The 26,108-nt window shown below is 55.4% G+C and overlaps 1 protein-coding gene across 1 annotated transcript in view; it reads left to right on the forward strand.

Moving 5' to 3' along the window:
* The window catches only part of LOC144602172 (uncharacterized), a 35,483-nt gene extending 10,579 nt beyond the window's left edge, over positions 1–24,904 (forward strand). Inside the window, 18 exon segments of the mRNA XM_078414907.1 lie at positions 578–750; positions 2,803–2,853; positions 3,987–4,076; positions 5,096–5,182; positions 7,400–7,510; positions 7,874–8,038; positions 9,140–9,230; positions 9,539–9,636; positions 10,587–10,793; positions 12,960–13,079; positions 15,110–15,182; positions 15,760–15,855; positions 16,279–16,509; positions 19,186–19,239; positions 19,242–19,394; positions 20,704–20,822; positions 21,361–21,500; positions 24,008–24,904. Coding sequence (XP_078271033.1) covers positions 578–750; positions 2,803–2,853; positions 3,987–4,076; positions 5,096–5,182; positions 7,400–7,510; positions 7,874–8,038; positions 9,140–9,230; positions 9,539–9,636; positions 10,587–10,793; positions 12,960–13,079; positions 15,110–15,182; positions 15,760–15,855; positions 16,279–16,509; positions 19,186–19,239; positions 19,242–19,394; positions 20,704–20,822; positions 21,361–21,500; positions 24,008–24,416 — 2,468 coding nt within the window. The 3' untranslated portion in view covers positions 24,417–24,904.
* The last annotated feature ends 1,204 nt before the right edge of the window (positions 24,905–26,108 follow it).

A 26,108-nucleotide genomic window follows, 5' to 3' on the forward strand; every position in this document is an offset into this window, starting at 1 on the left:
CCCAGTACCGACAAACGCTCGTCATAGGCTACCATACTCATTCATGTGATCATTCTTGTAAACCTCCTCTGGACCCTCTACTGAACCAGCGCATCCTTCCTCAGATATGGTGCCGAAAATTGCTCAGAATATTCGGCCTGACCAGCGCCTTACAGTGCCACGGCATTACATCCCTTGTATACAACCCCTCTTGAAATAAATACTAGCATCGAATTTACTGGCCAGATGTTGCCAGAACCTGCGGGCCTGAGCTTTTGGAGTAGGTGGGGCAGGCTAGGAATTTATTCCTTGGAGCGCAGGAGGATGTGGGGTGATCTTATAGAGGTGTATACAATCATGAGGGGAATAGATGGGGTGAATGCACAGAGTATTTTACCCAGAGTAGGCGAATCAAGAACTAGAGGTGAATCAAGAACTAGAGGATTGAGGCGAGAGAAGATTTAATAGGAACCTGAGGGGCAACTTTTCCACACAGAGGTGGGTGAATGTATGGAACGAGCTGCCAGACGAGGGACTATCACAACTGTGTGACTCTGAGACTCGATGACCATGGCTGCTTTGTGGTCCCTCTGTGCAGATTGCTGTGTCTCGGACCCAATGATGCGAGTACAGGAGAACAACAGACCCGGGGTGGTCATCAGTTCCATCACCATGATACACCTCCCGGTTACCGTGCATGGGCCGAGCGCGGCGGCAATCATCACCGTCAACGGCACCTCGCTGTGTCTACAGAAAGCTCTCGACTTCGAGGTACCTCCCGCCGGCCAAACCCCGGTCCACACCCCACCCGGTCCACACCCACCCGGTCCACCCCGTCCATCCCCATCCCCCGCCCGGCCCACACCCCGCCTTGTCCACGCCCACGTCGGGAGCGACCGCCCCGGGGGACAGGAACCCGGATTGTCCCGGGGCAGAGGGCTGGGGACGGGAACAAACGGAGGGTTGAGATGGCAACTCCAGAGAGATCGTGTCCAGATTGCATGTGCGTGAGTGTTGTTTGTGTGCCCGTGTGTCAGTGTGTGTGTTAGTGTGTCTGTGTGTATGTGTGTGTGTGTGTGTGTGTGTGTGCGTGCGTGCGTGTCAGTGTGTGAGTGTGTGTGTGAATGTGTGTGTTAGTGTGTGAATGAACGTGTGTGTGTTATTGTGTATGTTAGTCTGTATCAATGTGTATGTGTGAGGGTGTATGTGTATGAGTGTGTGAGTGTGTGAGAGAATGTGTGCGGTGTGGCTTTGCACATTAACCGATGGTTAATACTGGTTACTGGTGGTTACCCTTGATAAGCCCTTGATAAGGTCCCACATAGGAGATTAGTGGGCAAAATTAGAGCACATGGTATTGGGGGTAGGGTACTGACATGGATAGAAAATCGGTTGGCAGACAGGAAACAAAGAGTTGGGATTAACGGGTCCCTTTCAGAATGGCAGGCAGTGACCAGTGGGGTACCGCAAGACTCGGTGCTGGGACCGCAGCTATTTACAATATACATTAACGACTTAGATGAAGCTTTTAAAAGTAACATTAGCAAATTTGCAGTTGACACAAAGCTGGGTGGCAGTGAGAACTGTGAGGAGGATGCTATGGGGATGCAGGCTGACTTGGACAGGTTGTGTGAGTGGGCAGATGTATGGCAGATGCAGTTTAATGTGGATAAATGTGAGGTTATCCATTTTGGTGGTAAGAACAGGGAGGCAGATTATTATCTGAATGGTGTCAAGTTAGGAAAAGGGGAAGTACAAAGAGATCTGGGTCTCCTTGTTCATCAGTCACTGAAAGTAAGCATGCAGGTAGAGCAGGCAGCGAAGAAAGCTAATGGCAAGTTGGCTTTCATGACAAGAGGAGTTGAGTATAGGAGCAAAGAGGTTCTTATGCAGTTGTACATGGTAGGTTCACTAGGTTAATTACCAGAATGGCGGGACTGTCGTTTGTTGAAAGACTGGAGCGACTGGGCTTGTATACGCTGGAATTTAGAAGGATGAGAGGGGATTTTATTGAAACATATAAGTTTGTTAAGGGATTGGACAGGCTATAGGCTCGAAATATGTTTCCAATGTTGGGGGAGTCCTGAACAAGTAGCCACAGTTTAAGAATAAGGGGTAGGCCATTTAGAACAGAGATGGGCGGCACGGTAGCGCAGCGGTAGAGTTGCTGCTTTACAGCGAATGCAGCGCCGGAGACTCAGGTTCGATCCTGACTACGGGTGCTGCACTGTAAGGAGTTTGTACGTTCTCCCCGTGACCTGCGTGGGTTTACTCCGAGATCTTCGGTTTCCTCCCACACTCCAAAGACGTACAGGTATGTAGGTTAATTGGCTGGGTAAATGTAAAAAATTGTCCCTAGTGGGTGTAGGATAGTGTTAATGTACGGGGATCACTGGGCGGCACGGACTTGGAGGGCCGAAAAGGCCTGTTTCCGGCTCTATATATATGATATGATATGATAAGGAAAACCTTTTTCACTCAGAGTTGTAAATCTGTGGAATTCTCTGCCTCACAAGGCAGTGGAGGCCGATTCTCTGGATGCTTCCAAGAGAGAGTTAGATAGAGTATGGGGAGAGGGCAGGAACGGGGTACTGATTGTGAATGATCAGCCATGATCACATTGAATGGCGTGCTGGCTCGAAGGGCCAAATGGCTTACTCCTGCACCTATTGTCTATTGTCTATTGTTACTGGTGGTTAAAGGAGGTCACCACTGGTTAGCCATGTTTAATAGTGGTTACCAATGGTTTGTCGTGGCGCGGGGTTGGGGCTGACGGTAACATCACCTCTGATCTGCTCTCCTGTGTCTAACCTTCTCCACCAGGCCATGAAGGACCCGGTGATCATCTTCTCACTGCGGTGTGGCCCTACCCAGGTAGGCTTCGCATCCCCCCCTCCACCCCCACCCCGAGGTCCGCGAGACTGGGCCCACAGCCCCCCCCCCACCCCCCCCCCCCCACCCCCCCACGGTGCTCCAGGGACCAAACCCAGGCCATGCCACGGAGGCCAGGGGTACCTCGTTCAGCTGTGGCCCAACGCCGGGAGGGGGGATGGGGCAGGGGGCGGGGGCTGGGGGGGGGGGGGGGGGGGGTGGCAAAGGCAAGGGGAGGGTTTATAGCGCACGGGTCCAGGGGCAGTGAAGGGACTGACTGTTACAGTCCCATTCCCTCCCTCCCTCCCTCCCTCCCTCCCTCCCTCCCTCCCTCCCTCCCTCCCTCCCTCCCTCCCTCCCTCCCTCCCTCCCTCCCTCCCTCCCTCCCTCCCTCCCTCCCTCCCTCCCTCCCTCCCTCCCTCCCTCCCTCCCTCCCTCCCTCCCTCACCCCCTCCCCCCTCCACCCCCCTCCCTCCCTCCCTCCCTCCCTCCCCCCTCTCCTCCCTCCGCTCCCTCTCCCTCCCTCCCTCCTTCCTTCCCTCCCTCCGGTTCTACACCTCATTCCCACCGTCCTTTCTGATCGGATTCCACGTCTGCACATCTCCAGTTGCCTCCAGCTCCGGTCACGATCCACAATACAATACAATGGCGCGTTATTCTCACATGTGCAAAACACAGTGACATTATTCACCAGTCACGAGACTTGGCATCATTTCCAAATTTCGATCCAGGCGTTGGGAGCGGGATCCCCTTGCCTTGTACCGGACAACCTGGCGACGTCACTCTGCTCGCCCGGCCACATATGCCCCGGGGAGCCCCTCGCAGCCGACATCGAGGGCCAGGCCCCGCTTTCCTCTCCTACCGGCCTTGCTCCTCGCGACCGCCATCACCGGCTCCCTTCTCTTCGGTTCTCTGGTCTTGCAGGGAACGAGCAGAGCCGGGCTCGGCGGCTCCATCTACCATCTACCTGCGCCACCTGCCACCCCTCGCCTGGAAGCAACCACACCTGGCCGCGGTGGTCGGAGGGTGGGGTGGGGGGGGGGGAGGAGGGGCGATGGCTCAGCCCCCTCCCGGCAGCCCCCTCACTGCGAGCTCCCCCACCCTGACGTGGCCTCACGCTGATCTCTCTGTTGCAGAGCTCTCTGTCCCTCTACATGGAGGTCGTCAACACCAATGACAACCACCCCACCTTCCCCGAGAGGGCGCTGACGCTGAACATCAGTGAGGTGATATCTGCGTGTCATGCGTGGCCCGGCATCTTCCGTGTGCGTGACTGTTGTGCCCGTATGACAGGTGTGTCCGTGACAGGTGTGTCCGTGTGACAGGTGTGTCCGTGTGACAGTTGTGCCCGTGACAGGTGTGTCCGTGTTACAGGTAAGTCTGTGACAGGTGTGTCCATATGATAGGTGTATCCGTGACATGTGTGTCCGAGACAGGTGTTCCCTTGTGACAGGTGTGTCCATGACAGGTATGTCCGTGACAGATGTGTCCGTGCCAGGTGTTTCCGTGTGACTGGTGCGTCCGGGTGACAGGTGTGTCCATGACAGGTGTGTCCATGTGACAGGCGTGTCCATGACAGGTGCGCCCGAGTGACAGGTGTGTCCATGTGACGCGCGTGGGCGTGGGTCCACGATGCAACCAGTCAGGGTAGTCTTTACAGTGTTTCTGTGGACGTTTGTTCAACCCCAATCTCTCATTGTGATGACCTCAATGTGCCGGTCTGAAGTCCATGTACAGCTCTCTCCAGCACCGACCCACCAATGAACCAACTGCATCCTTTTCCCAAAGCTCGTGGTAGGTTCCTTGGTGTAGGAAGGAACTGCAGATGCTGGTTTAAACCGAAGATAGACACAAAAAGCTGGAGTAACTCAGCGGGACAGGCAGCATCTTTGGAGAGAAGGAATGAGTGACGTTTCGGGTCGAGACACTTCTTCAGACTTTTCACTCTATCACCCAAAGCCTCACCCATTCCTTCTCACCAGAGATGCTGCATGTCGCACTGAGTTACTCCAGCATTTTAAGTCTATCATCGTTGGTTCCTTGGTCTTGAGTTGAGCGAGAAGTTATTGTTACTGAACCATGGATCTAGTGACCCGTCTCTCTCCTGCACGCCGACCCATCGCTAATAGTGTGACCCGGTATAGGGGTGGTAGAGTGGACTACCTGATGCTGCAGGTGGAGTGGGCCGACAGGTGGGGTGAAGGATCAGGGTCTCTGCATCACACTCTGCCCTCGCTCCCTACAGCTCTACACCGTCGGCCAGTCCTGGGAAACTGTGGAGGCCGTCGATCTCGACCAAGACGTCATCTACTACAGCCTGGACCCCAACACGGTGAGCGGGAGATCAGCCGGACACACCTACTCTGCATGGCCACACTGTGCACCTCACCTGTGCACAGACCACACCTGTACTCCACACCTGTACACTGCACCTGTGTATGACCACACCTGTACACAACACCGGTGCATAACCACACTCAACACCACACCTGCGCATTGTCACACCTGTACACCACACCTGTGCATAGTCACATCTGTACACCACGCCTGTGCATGGCCCATCTGTACTGCAGACTTGTGCATTGCCCACACCTGTACACCGCACCTGTGCATGACCACATCTGTACACCACACCTGTGCATGGCGCATATGTGCACACCACAATAGCATGTGCACTGCAGACTTGTGCATTGCCCACACCTGTACATCACACCTGTGCATGATCACATCTGTACACCACACCTGTGCATGGCCCATCTGTACTGCAGACTTGTGCATTGCCCACATCTGTACACTGCACCTGTGCATGACCACATCTGTACATCACACCCGTGCATGGCGCATACGTGCACACCACAATAGCGTACAGGCCACATGTGTGTACTGCAGACTTGTGCATTGCCCACACCTGTACATCACACCTGTGCATGATCACATCTGCTCCCATGCTGATTGCTATTGAGGAAGAAGTGTTTTTGCCAAATCAGGCAGAGTGGTGAAGAAGGCGTTTGTCTCACTTGCCTTCATTAGGAAGGGTTTTGAGTACAAATGTTGGGCATCATGATGCAGCCGTACAGATCGTTGGTGAGGCCACACTGGGGGTGTTGTGTGCAGTTCTGGTCACCCAGTTACAGGAAGGATGTCATTAGCAAATTTGCAGATGACACAAAGCTGGGTGGCAGTGTGAACTGTGAAGATGATGCTATGAGATTGCAGGGTGATTTGGACAGGTTGGGTGAGTGGGCAGATGCATGGCAGATGCAGTATGATGTGGATAAATGTGAGGTTACCACTTTGGAGGCAAGAACAAGAAGGCAAATTATTATCTGAATGGTGCCAGGTTAGGATAAAGGGGAAGTACAACAAGACCTGGGTGTCCTTGTACATCAGCCACTGAAAGTAGGCATGCAGTGAAGAAAGATCATGGCATGTTGGCCTTCATAACGAGATGAGTTGAGTATAGGAGCAAATAGGTCATTCTGCAGTTGTACAGGGCCCCGGTGAGACCACACCTGGAGTACTGTGTACAGTTTTGGTCTCCTAATTTGAGAAGGACATTCTTGCTATTGAGTGCAGCGTAGGTTCACAAGGTTAATTCCCGGGATGGCGGGACTGTCATACGATGAAAGAATGGAGCGACTGGGCTTGTATTCACTGGAATTTAGAAGGGTGAGAGGGGATCTTATAGAAACCTATAAAATTATTAAGAGATTGGACACGCTAGACGCATGAAACATGTTCCCGGTGTTGGGGGAGTCCAGAACCAGCGGCCACAGATTAAGAATAAGGGGTAGGCCATTTAGAACTGAGATGAAGAAAAACTTTTCCACACAGAGAGTCGTGAATTTGTGGAATTCTCTGCCACATAAGGCAGTGGAGGCCAATTCATTGGATGCATTCAAAAGAGAGTTAGATAGATCTCTTAGGGCTAGCGGAATCAATGGATATGGGAAGAAGGCAGGAACGGGGTACTGATTGTGGATGATCAGCCATGATCACACTGAATACCGGTGCTGTCTCGAAGGGACGAATGGCCTACTCCTGCACCTATTGTCTATATATCTATGTAAATTGGAAAGGGTGCAGAAACGATGCAGAATGATGTTTCCTGGACTTTCGAGCTCGAGTAAGAGGAAGAGATTGGACAGGTTGGGACTTTGGAGTGTAGCAGGATGAGGGGTGACCTTATTGAGGTGTACAAGACCATGAGGGGCGCAGATAAAGTAAACGCTTACAGTTCATTCCCCGTGGCTGGGTTAAAGTGAGACGAGAGAAATGGCAGAGGGACTTCAGGGGCAAAGCTGTCACTCAGAGGATGGTCCGTATCAGGATCGAACAGCCAGAGGAAACTATAGAAGCGGGTACAATTATGATATAAAGACAGTTGCACACATATGTAGATAGGATGGGATAAGTGGGCGATGGGCCAAATGCAGATATATGGGACAAGCCCAACTTGATGGGCATGGACGAGGTCGGCCGAGTGGCCTGTTTCCGTGCTCTACAACACTGTGAGGTTCTAACTCTAATGCTGCGCTCTCTCCCGCAGGACGGAGCCACGTATTTCCGACTGAAGACTAACAACACGCCCGAGCTGTACCTGCAGCTCGCCCTGGACTATGAGACGAAGCGCCGCCTGACGCTGGTGTTGAACGCCAAGGCGAGGGGCCGGGCGGCGGGGAGGGAGGGAGGGAGGGAGGGAGGGAGTCTGGCCGCGGCCGTGGGCAGAGGCCGGACACGGTGTGGGGACAGACCCTGCCGCAGCGCCTAGGCCCATCCCTGACCACAGGCATGACACTGTGGTGGGGGTGGGGACGGTTCAGAGAGAGGGACGGGTATCGAGGGAGCGCCGCACTGTGGGTGGGGCAGTACCGAGGGAGCGCCGCACCGTGAGAAGGGCACTAATGAGGGAGCGCCGCACTGTGGGTGGGGCAGTAGTGAGGGAGCACCGCACAGTCTAGCTGATTGGTGTACGTTCCCAAGGTGGCTATATAAATGCAGGCCCTCTCTTCCCCTGTGACAGGAGGCTGCGGGCAGCCAAAATGTCAGTGACTCGGTGAACATCACGGTCATAGTCCTGGACGAAGACAACCGGCCCCCGCTGTTCGAGCCTTGCGCGGGGTCGGTGGGGCCCGGGCTGTGTCTCAACGCCGTCTACACCGGGACTATCAAGCAGCACATCATAGAGGTAGCCCGCCCCCCTCCCCTCATTCCCCCTCCCCCCCGCCACACTCCCCTGCCACACCCCCCACCCCTCCAACCCCGCCACACCCCTCCCCCCCTCGCCACACCCCTCCCCCCTCGCTACGCCCCTCCCCCTCGCTACACCCCCTCTCCCTCGACAAACCCCTTCCCCCCTCGCTACACCCCTCCCCCTCGCTACACCCCTCCCCCTCGCCACACCCCTCCCCCCTCGCCATACCCCCTCCCCCTCGGCACCCCCGCCCTCGCCAAACCCCTCCCCCTCGCCATTCCCCCTCCCCCTCGGCACCCCCCCCTCGCCAAACCCCTCCCCCCTCGCTACACCCCCTCCCCCCTCGCCACCCCTCCCCCTCGCCACACCCCTCCCCTCGCCACACCCCTCCCCACTCGCCAAAGCCCCCCTCGCCACACCCCCCCCTCGTCACCCCCTCCCCCTCGCACACCCCTTCCCCCCCTCGCCAAACCCCTCCCCCATCGCCACACCCCCCTCCTCGCCGCACCCCTCCCCCCCGCCACACCCCCTCCCCCCACGGTACAGTCCCTCCCCCCCTCGCCACACCCCCTCCCCCCGCCTCACCCCTCCCCCCACGGCACAGTCCCCCCCCTCGCCACACCCCTCCCCCCCGCCACAACCCCTCCCCCACTCGCCACAACCCCTCCCCCCCATGCCACACACTCTCCCCGTGTCTCAACGCCGCCCAGCCCAGGAACATCAGGCAGCACACCATCGACGTAGCCCCTCTCACCGCCCTCGCCCCCTCTCTCTCCCCCTGCACCCCCTCCCCTTCCCTCCCCCCACTCTCCCCCTCCCCTCCCCAGCCCCCTTCCCATGCCTCAACGCCGCCTACATCGGGAGCACCAGGCAGCACACGATAGAGGTGTCCCCCCCCCCATCACACCTCCACCCACCCCACCCCCATCCCCTCCCCCTGCCCCCGCCCCTTCAACTCCCTGCCCTCTACCTGCCCCCTCCCCCTCCCTCTGATCCCCGTCTCTACCCCCTCCCCCCGCTGCCTTCACATATACATCCTACATCTCCCCACCCCCGCCCCCACTCCATACTCACCTCCCCCTCTGTTGCCCACAGCCCGGCCCGCTGGCCCTCCGGCCGCGCAACATCCTGGCAGTGGACGGAGACTCCGGCATCAACGCCACCATCCTGTACCAGATCATCAATGGTGAGTCCGCGGGGCCGGTGCATGCACTGACCGGGCGTGAGGGGGCAACGCCAGGGTAGAGGGGGTAACGCCCGGGGAGAGGGGGGTTACGGCCCTGGGTGGGGAAGGGGCGCTGAGTGCGAGGTGGTGAGTAGGGAGTGGGGTGGGGGTGGGGGGGTTGCGGGACGGGGGGTAAGGGTTGCGGGGTGAGGGGTGGGTGTGGGGGTTGGGGGATGATGGGGTGGGTGGGGGGGGGGGGGGGTGAGGAGGTGGGGAGGGGGGGTGGGGGTGTGTCTGACTTTTCACCAGCTCTGCGGTGTGTTTGGCAGGAGATGATGACCACGCCTTTCAGATTGACGAGAGGGATGGAGCGCTGAACATGACCAAGGCAGTCACCATCCACGGGCTCATCACACTCACCATCTTGGTAGGTCACCCACGCCCACATCCACTCTGGTCGGGCAGAGGGCTAGCCGAGGCCGGAGCCCCTCTCTGACACCCCCCCCCTCCCGGAAGTCCCCGGGACGAAGGGCCGGCCTTGACCGGTCCCAGAGTCTCTGGGAGGGGGGTGTTGGAGGAATGAAAAAGCTCACGTCCATCTGACCAACATCCCCAGACACATCACAGACAGTATCTTTGCGCAGGAGAGCACAATGTCTGTGCCGAACATGGCGCCGAGACCAACTCGACTGCACGCACATAATCCATATCCCTCCATTCCCGGCATGTCCACGTGCATATCCAAATGTTTCTCAAATATCACTTTCATACCTGCCTCCCCCACCAACCACCCCCCGGCAGCCTGTTCCAGGCCCCCACCCCGCTGTGTAAAAAAAAACGTGCAAAAAAAGTTGTTCCTGAGGCCCCTCTTAAATCACTCCCCTCTCACCTTAAGCCTGTACCCTCTAGTTTTAGAATCCTCTACCCTGGGAAAGACTGCGAGCGCTCACGTTTTCTGTGTCCCTCGTGATCTTGTACACCTCAACAAGGTCACCCCTCCGCTACAGTCCCAGCCGATCCAACCTTTCCCTGTCTCAGCCCACGTTACGGGGTTGTGACTGATGAATGTCCTCTGCTCTATGACTCGTCCAATCCTCTCCGCCCTAACCCGGAGAATGCTGTTACCCCACCAGTAACCACAGGCACACAACAAGGCGCAAGGCTGGGGTTCAGACAGCCTCCAACTCCTGCATCCATTCCCAACTCTCCCATCCAGTAGCGGTGTTACATGAAACTGCCCGATGAGCGAGGGAAGGTTCTGGAAGCTCCTGCCCATTGGGGGGTGGGGGGGGGGGGGGGGGGTAGAGGCGTGGGGAGGGGATGGGGGGGGGTCGCTGGGAGTGAGGACACGCCTAACCTGTTGCGTCCATTACTTAGGCCTATCAGGAGAACGATCGGTACAAGTCCACCACCACCACGGTCACCCTGACTGTCGTGCCCGTCAACAACCATCTACCCGCGTTCCAGAAGCCCGTCTACTACGGGACCATCCAGAGGAACTCACCGCCCGGTAGCATCGTCCTGGAGCGGGGCTCCTCGACCAAACCCCTGGCCGTGCGGGTTCAAGACCAGGACTACCCCAATGTACGTCCCTCCCTTCACATGCATCTGGGTAGACGGTATAGAGATAGTGTGCGTAAATGTGTGCGGGATAGTAGGGCAATCTGAGTGAGGTTGTTGCGGACAGGTGGGGACTAGTGTAGCTTGGACGTGTTGGCCGGTGTGGGCAAGTTGGGCCGAAGGGCCCGTTTCCACGCTGTATCACCTTGCCTCTATGAAGCAGTAACCAAGAAGGTTGATGAGGGCAGAGCTGCAGATGTTTTCTCCAGTGCATTCAGAAAGTATTCAGACCTCTTCACTTTTTCCACATTTTGCTATGTTACAGCCTTACTTTAAAATGGATTAAATTCATTTTTTCTATCACACTATACCCTATAATAAATAAGCAAAAACAGGTTTAGAATTTTTTGCAAAGTAATTAAAAAGAAGTAACTGAAATATCACATTTAGATAAGTATTCAGACCCTTTGCTATGGTACTCAAAATTGAGCTTATGTTTATCCTGTTTCCATTGATTGTCCTTGCGAAGTTTTAACAACTTGATTGGAGTCCACCAGTGGTAAATTGAATTGATTGGACATGATTTGGAAAGGCACACACCTGTCTATACAAGGTCCCACCGTTGACAGTGCATGTCAGAGCAAAAACCAAGCCATGAAGAAATTGTCCGTAGACCTCCGAGACAGGATTGTATCGAGACACAAATCTGGGGAAGGGTATAAAACAATTTCTGCAGCATTGCAGGTCCCAAAGAGCACAGTGGCCTCCGTCATTCTTAAATGGAAGAACTTTGGAACCACCAGGACTCTTCACAGAGCTGGCCACCCGGCCAAACTGAGCAAACGGCGGAGAAGGGCCTTGGCCCAGGAGGTGACCAAGAACCCGATGGTCACTCTGACAGTGGTCCAGAGTTTCTCTGTGAAGATGGAAGAATCTTCCAGAAGGACAACTATATCTGCAGGGCTCCACCCATCAGGCCTTTGTGGTAGAGTGGCCAGACAGAAGCCACTCCTCAGTAAAAGGCACATGACAGCCCGCTTGGAGTTTGCCAAACGGCACCTAAAGGACTGTCAGACTATGAGAAACAAGATTCTCTGGTCTGATGAAACCAAGATTTAACTCTTTGGCCTGAATGCCAAGCGGCACTGCTCATCACCTGGCCAATACCATATCTATGGTGAAGCATGGTGGCAGCATCATGCTGTGGGGATGTTTTTCAGCGGCAGGAACTGGGAGACCAGTCAGGATTGAGGGAAAGATGAACAGAGCAAAGTACACAGAGATCCTTGATGAAAACCTGCTCCAGAGCGTTCTGGATCTCAGACATCCAAAAGGACAACGACCCTAAGCACACAGCCAAGACAACGCAGGAGTGGCTTCGAGCCAAGTCCGTGAATGTCCTTGAATGGCCCAGCCTGAGCCCGGACTTGAACCCGATCGAACATCACTGGAGGGACCAGAAAATAGCTATGCATCGACACTCCCCTGATAGAGTTTGAGAGGATCTGCAGAGAAGAATGGGAGAAATTACCCAAATACAGGCGTGTCAAGCTTGTAGCGTCATACCCAAGAAGACTTGAGGCGGTAATCGCTGCCAAAGGTGCCTCAACAAAGTACTGAGTAAAGGGTCTGAATACTTATGTAACTGTGATATTTCAGTTATTTCTTTTTAATTACTTCGCAAAAAATTCTAAACACCTGTTTTCGCTTTTTTTTATTATGAGGTGTTGTGTGTAGATTGATGATTAAAAAAAATGAATTTAATCCATTTAAAAATAAGGCTATAACGTAGCAAAACGTGGAAAAAGTGACGGGGTCTGAATACTTTCTGAATGCACTGTGCATGGACCTCAACAAGGCCTTTGACAAGGTTCCGCATGGCAGGCTGCTCTGGAAGTTTAGATGGCGTGGATTCCGGGGAGAGGGGATGGTGTCTGCCCCTGGGTGGGGGGTTTGTGTCCCCTCGGTAGGGGTGTGTTGCTGCCCCTGGGTGGGGGAGGCGGGGTGTTTGTACCCTGGGTGCTGCTCCTTTTGTTGTTTGCTCCTGGGTGGGTTGGGGGGGGGGTGGATTACCCCAGGGTGATGGCCTTTACCCCTGGGTGGGGGTTTATACCCAGGGTGGGGGGGGATTACCCCTGGGTAAGGTCCCTGCCCCTCCCCTCCCCTCTGACTTACCGCCTCTCTCCACAGATGACCAACCCTGTGGTGAACTACTCCTTCAATCTGACCGACATCTTCACCATCAGCAGAGACGGGCTGATCCTTACCCGCTCCACCCTCCCTCCCTCCCAACACGAACACGTCCTGATGGTGAGTCTCTCCCCCCCCCCCCCCCCCCACCGGCATCGGGTATCCCAACCACGCCTGCACCCTCCCAACAGTACAGGAACAGGCCCTTCGGCCCATAATGTCCATGCCGAACATGATGCCAAGTTATACGAATCCCCTCTGATCTAGATCCGTCCATTCCTGGCATATCCATGTGCGTATCCAAAAGGCCCTTAAACACCACTATCGTATCTGCCTCCACCACCACCATCGGCAGGGCGTTCCATGCACCCACCACCCTCTATGTAAAATACTTGTCCAGCACATCTCCTTTAAACTCTGCCCCTCTCACCTTAAAGCTGTGCCCGCTAGTCTTTGACATTTCTACTCTGGGAGAAAGGTTCTGTTCTATTTTCTCGATGTCTCACGTGTACAATAAACCCTCGTTATACAGACCTCTTTGTAACAGATTTCGTTTTTTTAGGGGTCAGACCCACTGGCCTGTGCCGCCATGCCTGTGCGTCGCAGCCCCTGATTCGCACTGTCTCCCCGGCCACGCCCGTCGCCGCCGCCGCTGACCCTCACCTGCTCTCCGACCGCCCCCGGCCCCGACCATCAACACTGCCTATCCTCGCCTCTGACCCTCGCGGGTTCGTAAATTAGAGGAGCAGAATTTGGCCATTCGGCGCATCAAGTCTACTCCGCCATTCAATCATGGCTGATCTACAGTGCACTCCATAATATTTGGGATAAAGACACATCATTTATTTATTTGCCTCTGTACTCCACAATTTGAAATTTGTAATAGAAAAAAATCACATGTGGTTAAAGTGCACATTGTCAGATTCTAATAAAGGCCATTTTAATACATTTTGGTTTCACCACGTAGAAATTACAGATGTGTTTATACATAGTCCCCCCATTTCAGGGCACCGTAATGATTGGGACACAGCAATATCATGTAAATGAAAGTTGTCATGTTTAGTATTTTGGTGCATATCCTTTGCATGCAATGACTGCTTGAAGTCTGCGATTCATGGACATCACCAGTTGTTGGGTGTCTTCTCTGGTCTGTATTGCAGCCATCTTTAGCTTATGCTTGTTTTGGGGGCTATTCCACTTCAGTTTTCTCTTCAGCTTATAAAAGTCATGCTCAATTGGATTCAGATCGGGTGATTGACTTGGCCACTCAAGAATTGACCATTTTTTAACTTTAAAAAACTCCTTTGTTGCTTTAGCAGTATGTTTGGGATCATTGTCTTCCTGTAGAATGAACCGCCGGCCAATGTTTTGAGGCATTTATTTGAACTTGAGCAGATAGGATGTGTCTCTACATTTCAGAATTCATTATGGTACTACCATCAGCAGTTGTATCATCAATGAAGATAAGTGAGCCAGTACCTTCAGCAGCCATACATGCCCAGGCCATAACACCCCCACCACCGTGTTTCACAGATGAGGTGGTATGCTTTGGATCTTGGGCAGTTCCTTCTCTCCTCCATACTTTGCTCTTGCCATCACTCTGATATAAGTTAATCTTCATCACATCTGTCCGCAAGACCTTTTACCAGAACTGTGGTTACACTTTTAAGTACTTCTTGGCAAACTGTAACCTGGCCGTCCTATTTTTGTTGCTAGCCAGTGGTTTGCATCCTGCAGTGTAGCCTCTGTATTTCTGTTCATGAAGTCTTCTGCGGACAGAGGTCATTGACAAATCCACATTTGTGGAGTACAGAGGCAAATAAATAAATGATGGGTCTTTGTCCCAAACATTATGAGGTCACCGTTTCTCTCCCTCCTAACCCCAATATCCTGCCTTCTCCCCATAACCTCTGACACCTGTACTAATCAAGAATATATCTATCGCTGCCTTAAAAATATCTATTGACTTGGCCGCCACAGCCTTCTGTGGCAAAGCATTGCACAGATACACCACCTTCTGGTTAAAGAAATTCCTCCTCATCTCCTTCCCAAAAGAACGTCATTTGATTACTCCAATGTTGTTGTATGACCCGCACGTGTTGTTGTATGACCCTCCCGTGTTGTATGACCTCGCGTGTTGTGTGGGACAGGTGAGAGCGGTGGATTGGGAGAACGGAGACGTGGCGCAGGCGAAGGTCCGGGTGCTGACCGGTGACACGGACGGTGAGTGTCCGGCGCCGCCCCGCCACACGCCGACTCCCCAACATCACCCAGACCCGCAGACGCTGCAAACACCCGGCCGGTCGGGCAGCATCTGTGGAGGGAGAACCATAGTTAACGGCGCAGCTCCAGGGGCCCTGCTCACACCTGGGACAGTACAGTGAGGGGGACGGGGAGGGGGATATCTCCGGTAGGCCGGAACACAACCGGTTGGGTTCAGATTGAGCGGGTAACCCCCCCACCCCACACGCCCCGCCCCGGGTGAGGGTTGTGTCTGAGCCAGAGGGGGGGCAGCAGCAGGGAAGGCGCGGTGAGGGAGCGCCGCGCTGTGAGAGGGACGGTGAGGGAGCGCCGCGGTGTGGGAGGGATGGTGAGGGAGTGCCGCGCTGTGGGAGGGGCGGTGAGGGAGCGCCGCGCTGTGGGAGGGGCGGTGAGGGAGCGCCGCGGTGTGGGAGGGGCGGTGAGGGAGCGCCGCGCTGTGGGAGGGGCGGTGAGGGAGCGCCGCGCTGTGGGAGGGGCGGTGAGGGAGAGGCGGGACTGCGTTACTCCCGGGCCGGACTTTAAACACTGTGTACTCCAGTCTCGAGCACGGTGACGGCGAGCAGCAGCGGCGCGGCGACCACTCCCGCACTGGGCACCCGCCCGAGCGCCGGGACCGGGACCGGGACAGCGACAGGTAACCGCGCTCGTCCGGACATCGTCCTCCGCGACCCCGCCGCGAAACCCGCGTCCCCGCCGCCGGACGCGCATCCAGTGATCGCTCGGCTCCTCAGGTGGACCGGGGAGGCGTCTGAAACACGTCCAGGGCCTCAACACCCCCCCCCCCCTCCGCCCCGCCCCCCCCTCTGCCCCGCACCCCCCAGCCCCGCCCGGGAGGACAGCGGTGCTGAGGGAACCCAGGGGGTCGGGCAGCATCTGTAGAGGGAAACGACAGGCGGGTCGTGACCCTTCGTCAGACCGAGTCATTGAGCTGCCGGAACAGCGGCGGTGGCCGGCGAGGGGAGGGGAGAGGCGCTCTGCCCTCACCCCCCCCCCCCTCTCTCTGCCCTTCCCCCCCCCCCCTCATTCCCCGACATTAACGTCACCTCCTTTTTTCCAGCGGCACCAACACGGAAACCGGCACCGCCCGGACAACCGACCCATCCACCCCTCCCTGGGGCACCGACCTCATCCCAGAACACACCCGGGACTCCCGGATCCACATCAGAACCGCACCCTGGATCCCAACCCACTCCCACCGACCCCCCAGCCCGTCGGACAACACCACCACACCCGGACTCCCCCGGGACCGGCACCTCCCTCACCGACAGCCCGGGGACCGAACCCGCAGGTAAACCGACCGCCCCCCCCTCTGTCTCGCTGCCCCCCCCCCCCCCTCACTCCCGCCTGTCTCACCGCCTCCCCTCTGTCCCACCGTCTCCCCTCTGTCCCACTGTCCCTCACTCCCTCACTCCCCCCCTCCCCATCGGGTATTCTTACCCCTCCCTCTCCTCGTCCCCGCACCCCCCTCCCTCAGTCCCTCCCCTCTCCCTCTCTCTACCCCCTCCCTCCCCCCCCCACCCCCTCCCTCTCACCCCCCCCCCCCCCCCCCCCCACTCTATCACTATGTACTATAGAGTGCTGTAGCAGATACTAGCATGGATAGCAGGTTGGCCGGGTAGCAGAAAACAAAGAGTGGCAATAAAGGGGCCTTTTTCTGGTTGGCTGCCAATGACTAGCAGAGTTACACAAGGGTCGGAGCTGGGGCCGCCGCTCTTCGCGTTGTATTTAATGATTTGGACGAGGAGATTGAAGGTTTTGTGGCCAACTTTGCGGATGATACAAAAAATAAATGGAAGGGCAGGTAGCATAGAGAAAGCAGGGACCCTGCAGAAGGACATGGACAGGTTGGGAGAGTTGGCAGTGGAGTGGCTGATGGAATATAGTGTCGCAAAGTGTGGAGTCGTGCATTTTGGTAGTAGGAATCAAGGTGTAGACTACTTTTTAAATGTGGAGAGAATCCAGAAATCGGAGGTGCAAAGGGACTTGGGAGTGCTGGTGCAGGATTCCCGACTAATTCATCTGCAAATCGAATCGGTAATAAGGAAGGCAAACACAATGCTAGCATTTCGTTCTAGAGGCTAGAATACAAAACATGGGTCAAATGCTGAGGCTCTATATGGCGCTGGTCAGGCCGTATTTAGAGAATTGTGAGCAATATGGACGCAGTATCCGAGGAAGGGTTTGCTCGCTCTGGAGAACGACCGGTTCAGAGGGGATTTTACCAGAATGATCCTAGGAACGAGTGGGTAAACTCATGATGAGCTATTCATGGTACTGGGCCTGTACTCGCTGGAGTATAGATGAATGAGGAATGAAATTTATCGATTAGTGAAAGGCTTGGGTGGAATGGATGTGGAGACGACGTTTCCACTAGTGGCAGAGTCTAGGACGAGAGGTCAAAGAATTAAAGGACGTTGCTTTACGAAAGAGATGAAGAGGAATTTCTTTAGTGAGAGGGTGCTGAATGGATATACGCGAAAACCGCGTCCCCGCCGCCGGACGCGCAGCCAGTGATCGCTCGGCTCCTCAGGTAGACCGGGGACGCGTCGGAAACACGTCCAGGACCTCAACACCCCCCCCCCCTCTACCCCCCCCTCTATCCCCCCACCCATAGCCCGCCCCCCCCACCCCTACCCCCGCCCGAGAGGACAGCGGTGCTGAGGGAACCCAGGGGGTCGGGCAGCATCTGTAGAGGGAACCGACAGGCGGGTCGCGACCCTTCCTCAGACCGAGGCATTGAGCTGTCCGGAACAGCGACGGTGGCCGGCGGGGGGAGGGGAGGGAGAGGCGCTCCCCCCACCCCCCCTCTCTCTGCCCCCCATCCCCCCCCTCTCTCTGCCCCCCCCACCCCCCCCTCTCTCTGCCCCCCCCACCCCCCCCCCCCTCATTCCCCGACATTAACGTCACCTCCTTTTTTCCAGCGGCACCAACCCGGACACCGGCACCGTCCGGACAACCGACCCATCCACCCCTCCCTGGGGCACCGACCTCATCCCAGAACACACCCGGGACTCCCGGATCCACATCAGAACCGCACCCTGGATCCCGACCCACTCCCACCGACCCCCCGGCCCGTCGGACAACACCACCACACCCGGACTCCCCCGGCACCGGCACCTCCCTCACCGACAGCCCGGGGACCGAACCCGCAGGTAAACCGACCGCCCCCCCACTGTCCCACTGCCCCCCTCACCCCCCCCCTCCCCACCGGGTATCCTCACCCCTCCCCCTCCCCGTCCCCGCACCCCCCTCCCTCAGTCCCTCCCCTCTCTCTACCACTCTATGTACTATAGAGTGCTGTAGCAGATACTAGCATGGATTGCAGGTTGGCCGGGTTGCAGAAGACAAAGTGTGGCAATAAAGGGGCCTTTTTCTGGAGTATTTGGAGTATTGTGAGCAATTATGAACACCATATCCGAGGAAGGGTGTGCTCGCTCAGGGGATCTTACAAGAATGATCCTAGGAACGTGTAGGTTCACCCATGATGAGCTTTTGGTGGTACTGGGCCTGTACTCGCTGGAGTATAGATGAATAAGGAATGAAATTTATCGATTAGTGAAAGGCTTGGGTGGAATGGATGTGGAGACGACGTTTCCACTAGTGGCAGAGTCTAGGACGAGAGGTCAAAGAATTAAAGGACGTTGCTTTACGAAAGAGATGTCGAGGAATTTCTTTAGTGAGAGGGTGCTGAATCTGTGAAATTCGTTGCCGCAGAAGGCTGTGGAGGCCGTCAATGTATATTTTTAAGGCCGAGATAGATAGAATCTTGATTAGTACGGGTATCTACTAAGGGTTATGGGGAGAAGGCAGAAGAATTGGGTTCGGAGGGAGAGATAGATCAGCCATGATTGAATGACGGAATAGACTTGATAAGCCGAATGGCCTAATTCTGCTAATTTCACTCTGAATTCACGACCCCCCCCCCCTCCTTTCCCTGTCACAAACGCGACCTCCTTTATTCCAGGGTCAGCGATACCAACCCGGACACCGGCACCGTCCGGACAACCGATCCCGTCCAGAAAACACCTGGGACCCCCGGACCCGCATCCGAGCAGCCCCCTGGATCTCGCCCCACTCCCACCGACCCCCCAGCCCATCGGACAACACCACCACATACGGGTTCCCCCCGGACCGACAACTCCCTCACCCACAGCCCGGGGTCAGGAGCCACAGGTAAACTGACCGCCCCCCCGACCTCACTGCCCCCCACCCGGCCTTCTTACACCACCCCTCCTCAACCCAGCCCTCCCTCCATCAACCCCGGCTCTCTCTCCCCGCTCTCCCTTCCCACCGCTCTCTATCGCACTCTATATTATAGAGTACTATGGCAAGTACTATCAAGTACCAGCACCAGTCTGAAGTAGGGTCTCGACCCGAAACGTCACCCATTCCTTTTCTCCAGAGAAGTTGCCTGTCCCGCTGAGTTCCTCCAGCATTTTGTGTCTATTTTCGATTTAAACCGGCGTCTGCAGTTCCTTCCTACACACTAACATACTGGATGGCAGAAGCAAAGAGTGGCAATAAAGGGGGCTGTTTTTTGGTTGGCTGCCAGGGACTCGTGGAGTTCCGCAGGGTTCTGTGCTGGGGCCGAAACTCTTCATGTTGTATATTAATGATTTGGACGATGGGATTGAAGGTTTTGTGGCCGAGTTTGCGGATGATAAGAAAATAGGTGGAAGGGCCGATAGAGTAGAGAAAGCAGGGACTCTGCAAAAGGACTTGGACAGGGTGGGCAGAGAAGTGGCAGATAGTGTAACAAAGTGTGGAGTCGTGCATTTTGGTTGTGGGAATAAAGGCATAGACTATTTTCTAAATGGGGAGAGAATCCAGAAATCGGTGGTGCAAATGGACTTGGGAGTTCTGGTGCAGGACTCCCAAAACGTTAATCTGCAAGTCGAATCGGTAATAAAGACGCAAACTCAATGCTCGCATTTATTTCAGGAGGGCTAGAACACAAAAACAGGGATGTAATGCTGAGGCTCTATACGGCGCTGGTCAGGCCGTATTTGGAATATTGTGAACAATTTTGGGCACCATATCTGAGGAAGGATGTGTTGGCTCTGGAGAGGGTCCAGAGGAGGTTTAACAAGAATGATTCCAGGAATGAGTGGGTTAACATATGGTGAGCTTTTGACGACATTGGGCCTGTGCTTGTTGGAGTTCAGAAGAATGAGGGAGGGCTTCATTTAAATTTACCGAATAGTGAAAGGCTTGGATAGAGTGCATGTGGAGAGGATATTTTCGCTAGTGGGGGAGTCTAAGACGAGAGGTCAAAGAATTAAAGGACGTTCCTTTAGGAAGGAGATGAAGCGGAATTTATTTAGTCAGAGGGCGATGAACGATGAATCTGTGGAATTCTTTGCCACAGAGGGCTTTGGAGGCCAAGTCAACGAACATTTTAAAGGCAGAGATCCACCCTCCCACCACCACCCCCGCTCAACTTTCCCCGACACTAACGCGACCTCCTTTATTCCACACCTAGTGACTGCGGCAACTAAACCAACGCGACCACCGGCATCGCCCGGGCAACCGACCCAGGCACCCCTCCCCGACATCCCCTCCACTCTCCCGGGGGCCGGAGCAACAGGTAACCTGGCCGCTGTCCTGGAGTCCACTGCCTCCACCCCCCCACGCCCCCACGCCCCCCCGCGCACCCATCACCGTGCGGCGCTCCCTCACCGACAGTCCGTCCAGACGGCTGGGAGACGGAGTGACAGGTAGACTCGCGCCATTTTTCACTCAGAGGGTCGGCGGAATCTGGAACGAGCTGCCAACTATAGAAACGGGTACAATTACAATGTTTAATGGTCATTGGGACATATATAGACTATGGCTCAATGGAACAAGCCCAGTTTGCCAACTGGGTCACCATGCACAGGATGGGCCGAATGGGCCTGTTTCCACACGGATGACTGTACAACTGGGTCGACATGGACAGAATGGGCCGAGGGGCCTGTTTTCACTGTATAACTGGGTCAGCATGGACTGGATGGCCTGTTTCCGCACAACATAACTGTATGACTGTGTCAACATGAACAGAATGGGCCGAGGGGCCTGTTGCTGAGCGGTAGACGTCTACAACTCTCTCATGTAGGTCCCTGTTCCGTCACCACTGCCCCCTGGCTGTTTTATGTTGCAGGCGGTCCCCGGCGCGCAGTGGCGGCTCTACGATGCAGGAGATATGGCAGCTGTTGGCGTCCCCCTCTCACTGCTGCTCCTGGTCTGTCTCGTTCTCATCGCGGTCCTCCTGAGCGGGCGCTGGGGTCCACTGAAGCATGGGCGGCCGCTGCGCTGAAGGCCGTAAGTGACCCGGGCGGTGTTTGGGGGGTGGGAGGGGGGGGGGGGGGGGGGGAGGGGCGAGGAGGCGGTCTGGTGAATGGATGGTATCAGGCGAGATAGAGCCAAGACTCTTCCCACAGTGCGGGGGGCAACGGGGAGGGGTCGTACGGTCATCATAAGGAATAGTAGAATTAGGCCATTCGGCCCATCGAGTCTACTCCGCCATCCAATCAAGGCTGATCTATCTCTCACTCCCATCCTCATTCTCCTGCCTTCTCCCCATAACCCCTGACACCCGTACTAATCAAGAACCTTTCTATCCCTGCCTTAACAATATCCTCTGATTTGGTCTCCACAGCCTTCTGTGGCAAAGAATTCCACAGATTTCCCTGACTAAAGAAATTCCTCCTCATCTCTTTCCTAAAAGTGCGCCCATTAATTCTGACCTCTGGTCCTTGACTCTCCCACTACTGGAAACATCTTCTCCACATCCACTCTCTCCAGGTCTTTCACGATTCGGTATGTTTCAATCAGGTCCCTCCTCATTCTTCTAAACTCCAGCGAGTACAGGCCCACTGCCAACAGAGATTAACCTTTGAGGGGAGCGGCAGCAGAGAGGGGGTTGAGGGGGGGGGGGGGCAGCGGGCCAGAGGGCCAGAGGGCGGTGGTGGGGGTCTCTGACCACATGGATCGGTGCCGGCCGTTGTAATGTCGATTTATTTTGGTCGGTTGAGAGACACAGCACGGGAACAGCCCATCACCGCACACTACATACACTAAGGACAATTTACAGAAGCCACTAAACCTGTACGTTGGGAGGAAACCAACGCGGTAACAGAGAGAATGTACAAACCCCGTATATTCAACAGCTGTAGTCAGGACCGAACCCGGGTCTCTGACGCTGTGAGGCAGCAACTCTACCGGTGCGTCGCTGTGCCAGCCCGGTTTGGCTGCGAATGTAGGTGAGGTGTTTGGTAGGTTTACAGATGGCACCAAAATAGGTGATGTGGTGGGAAATAAAAAGGTTATCTAAGGTCATAACAGGATCTAGATCAACTGTGGACTGGAGCAAAGGACTGGTAGACGGACCCTAACTCAGGCAGGGCGGCACGATGGCGCAGTGGTAGAGTTGCTGCCTCACAGCACCGGAGACCCGAGTTCGATCTTGACTACGGGTGCTGTCTGTACGGAGTTTGTACGTGCTCCCGGTGATCTGCGTGGGTTTCCTCCGAGTGCCCCGATTTCCTCCCACACTCCAAAGACCTATAGGTTTGTAGGTTAATTACCTTGGTATAAATAATAATAATAATAATAATACATTTATTTTATATAGCGCCTTATCACATGCTCAAAGCGCTTTACAAAAACAATTAACATAGAAACAAACAGACAAACTATCCTGACGGAAAAGCGGCGAATACTCAACGCCAGCGTCCTCTCACGTCAGGGTCCGGCAGTATAAAAAGCACAAGACACATAGATATAATTTTTTACACAAACAGCCATCACAGTGATTGCTCTAGGCATACCCTCACTGTGATGGAAGGCAAAGTCTTATCTCCTCCTCATTCTTCTCCCGTGGTGCCACGAGGTGATCGAGGCTCCCAACTTTTTGAAGCCCCCACCGGGCGATGGAAAGTCCCAGGGCCGAGCCGAGCAGGCCGATGAAAGTCCTGAGCCCCCACCGGGCGATGGAAAGTCCCAGGGCCGAGCCGAGCCGAGCAGGCCGATGAAAGTCCTGAGCCCCCACCGGGCGATGGAAAGTGCCGCGGCCGAGCCACGCAGGGTGATGAAGGGCCTGCGGGCGGGTTGATCAAACCTCGCGCTTCGGGGCGGTCGAAGTTGCTACGGCTGGAGCTCCCAAAAGCCGGTCGCCAGCCAGGGACCTGCGAACTCCCGATGTTGCGGTCTGCAGGGCCCACGGCCGAAGCCTCCGAGATGGTAAGTCCAGGCCCTGCGACCGGAGTCTTTGAGGTCGATCCCAGCTGGAGGCCGCCGACTCCACGATGTTAGGCCGTTGCGCGAACGGAGATACGACACGGTAAAGGTCGCAACTCCGTTGAGGAGGAGATTTGAAAAAAAGGTTTCCCCCAACCCCCCACCACCCCCCTACATACACAGAATTAAAAATAAAACAAAACGTACATTTAACAACGACAATGACAAAAAAAACAAAAAATGTAAAATTTGATCCTAGTGTGTGTTAATGTGCGGGGATCGCTGGGCGGCGCGGACTTGGTGGCCCGAAGAGTCTGTTTCCGCGCTGTATCTCTAAACCAAACTAAAGTTCAACCATGGCCTGACTCACACCGTGAATGAAGCAGAGCAGAGAAACCGGGGTGACGTGGGCAGATAGGTGGTGAAGTTGGGTGGGCAGAGTCACTGCACCTGCACACGAGGATGTAGCTACCACACCTGTGACGCCTCTGGGCGCCAACTACAGGGTGTGATCAGAGTAGAGACCCCCTTCTCCCGGAGCGGAGCGGATGGTGACCAGGCGCCTGCAGCTAATCCCCGGCCTTGTTCCAGTGTTGCAGGAGGCCGCGGCCGCCCGGACCCGGACCCGCCCCCGTGCAGGTCACCAACCCAAGGTTCCTGGAGGCGGCGACTCCCGACCCGGCCCCGAGCGTCGGGCAGCCGGCGGCCGAGACCCCTCAGGTCGCCTCGGCCCCGGAACCGGCAGCGGGCAGCGGGCCGGCGGCGCGGGAAGAGCCCGGTCAGGAAGCGGGGAGCGAGGACAACGAGGTCCGGTCCATCCTCACCAAGGAGCGGCGGAGTGAGGACGGATACAAGGCGGTCTGGTTCCAGGAAGACATCCAGCCCGAAGCCCACGACGAGCGAGTGATCGACGACGAGGAGGACACAGAGGAGGATGGGGATGGGGATGTGGACCTCAACAGTAGTTCCATTCTGTAGCGGGGCGGGACAGGCCCGTGGTCACACAGTGCGCTGGCTGGTCACCCCGATAATACCCCCCCCCCCCCTCAGGCCTTCTCTCCCCCCCCCCACCTCCCGCCCTTCCCCACGGCCCCAGCCAGTCCACTCCATTCTCCGCCCGCCCGGTCACAGTGCCCGCAACCTCGCTGATCAACCCCTCTCCCCTGACCGCAACCCCCCCCTCTCGCAAGCACCGCCTCCCCGCAACAACCCGTAAACCCCCTCCCCTCCACGCATCCCTCCCCCTCCTTCCCGCAACCCCTTCATCCGCTTCGCCGTTTAGCCCGGTCCATTGATTTGAAAAATAGTTGCAAAAGATCCGACAAATCAACGATTTTACGTGTCTTCAACATCATGAGAATAACAGATTGTTTACCTGCATTCAGCCCTGTAGCCGTCCCCACACTAATCATAACTGGAGTTACCCTCCCGATACGCCGCGCCGTTTCTTGATATTGTTGTTGAATGTGTAACCTGTAATAAAGTTTGCTGCAGAGAAGCGGCTCGGGAGGGATGTCAGTTGTAGGGCTGCCGTCGGACGTGTGGGGTCAGGACACGGAACCCACCGCTCACGGGATCCACACACACTGCACATATATGTCCACATTCCGCACATGTATGAGCGCACACACACTGCACAAGGATGTCCACATATATAAACATGTATGGGCGCACACACACTGCACATGTATGTCCACATTCCGCACATGTATGAGCGCGCACACACTGCACAAGGATGTCCACATTCCGCACATGTAAGGGCGCACACACACTGCACAAGGATGTCCACATATATAAACATGTATGGGCGCACACACACTGCACATGTATGTCCACATACCGCACATATAAGGGCGCACACACACACACACACACACACACCACGATATTAATCACACATCAGACTTTCATCTTACTTTAATTTGCTTTTTTCCGGGACGTTACCCACATTATAACTGAATTCATTGCCACAGAAGGCTGTGGAGGGCAAGTCAATAGCTATATATTTTAAGGCAGAGAGAGACAGATTCTTAATTAGTACGGATGTCAGAGGTTAAGGGGAGAAGGCGGGAAAATGGGGTTAGGAGGGAGAGATAGATCAGCCATGATTGAATGGCGGAGTAGAGTCCATGGGTCGAATAGCGTAATTTTGCTCCTATCACATATGAACTCATTTCCCGATGAGTCGTGTCAGTTTAGAGGGAGGAAGTGTCGAAACAAGGCACTACAGATGCTGGTTTATAACAAAGACACAACGTGCTGTAGTAACTCTGCGGGTCAGGCAGCGTCTCTGGAGAACATGGATAGGTGACGTTTCGGGTCGATTCCCTTCTTCAGGCTAGTTAGGGATAAGGGAAACGAAAGATATGGACGGTGATGTGGAGAGGTAAAGAACAATGAATGAAAGATATGCAAAAAGAGTAACGATGATGAAGGAAACAGGCCGATTAACACGATAAATAAACGATAAATATTTCAGTCCGAAGAAGGGTCTCGACCCGAAACGTCACCCATTCCTTCTCTCCAGAGATGCTGACTGTCCCGCTGAGTTACTCCAGCACTTTGTGTCTATCTTCGATTTAAACCAGTATCTGCAGTTCTTTCCTATACATAATAAATTATCAGCTACTCACCGAAGAATGCCGGCAGACAAGGCTGACTGTCCCCGCT

This window comes from Rhinoraja longicauda, chromosome 18 (assembly GCF_053455715.1).
Source record: "Rhinoraja longicauda isolate Sanriku21f chromosome 18, sRhiLon1.1, whole genome shotgun sequence".
In the NCBI taxonomy this organism is placed as follows: Eukaryota; Metazoa; Chordata; class Chondrichthyes; order Rajiformes; family Arhynchobatidae; genus Rhinoraja; species Rhinoraja longicauda.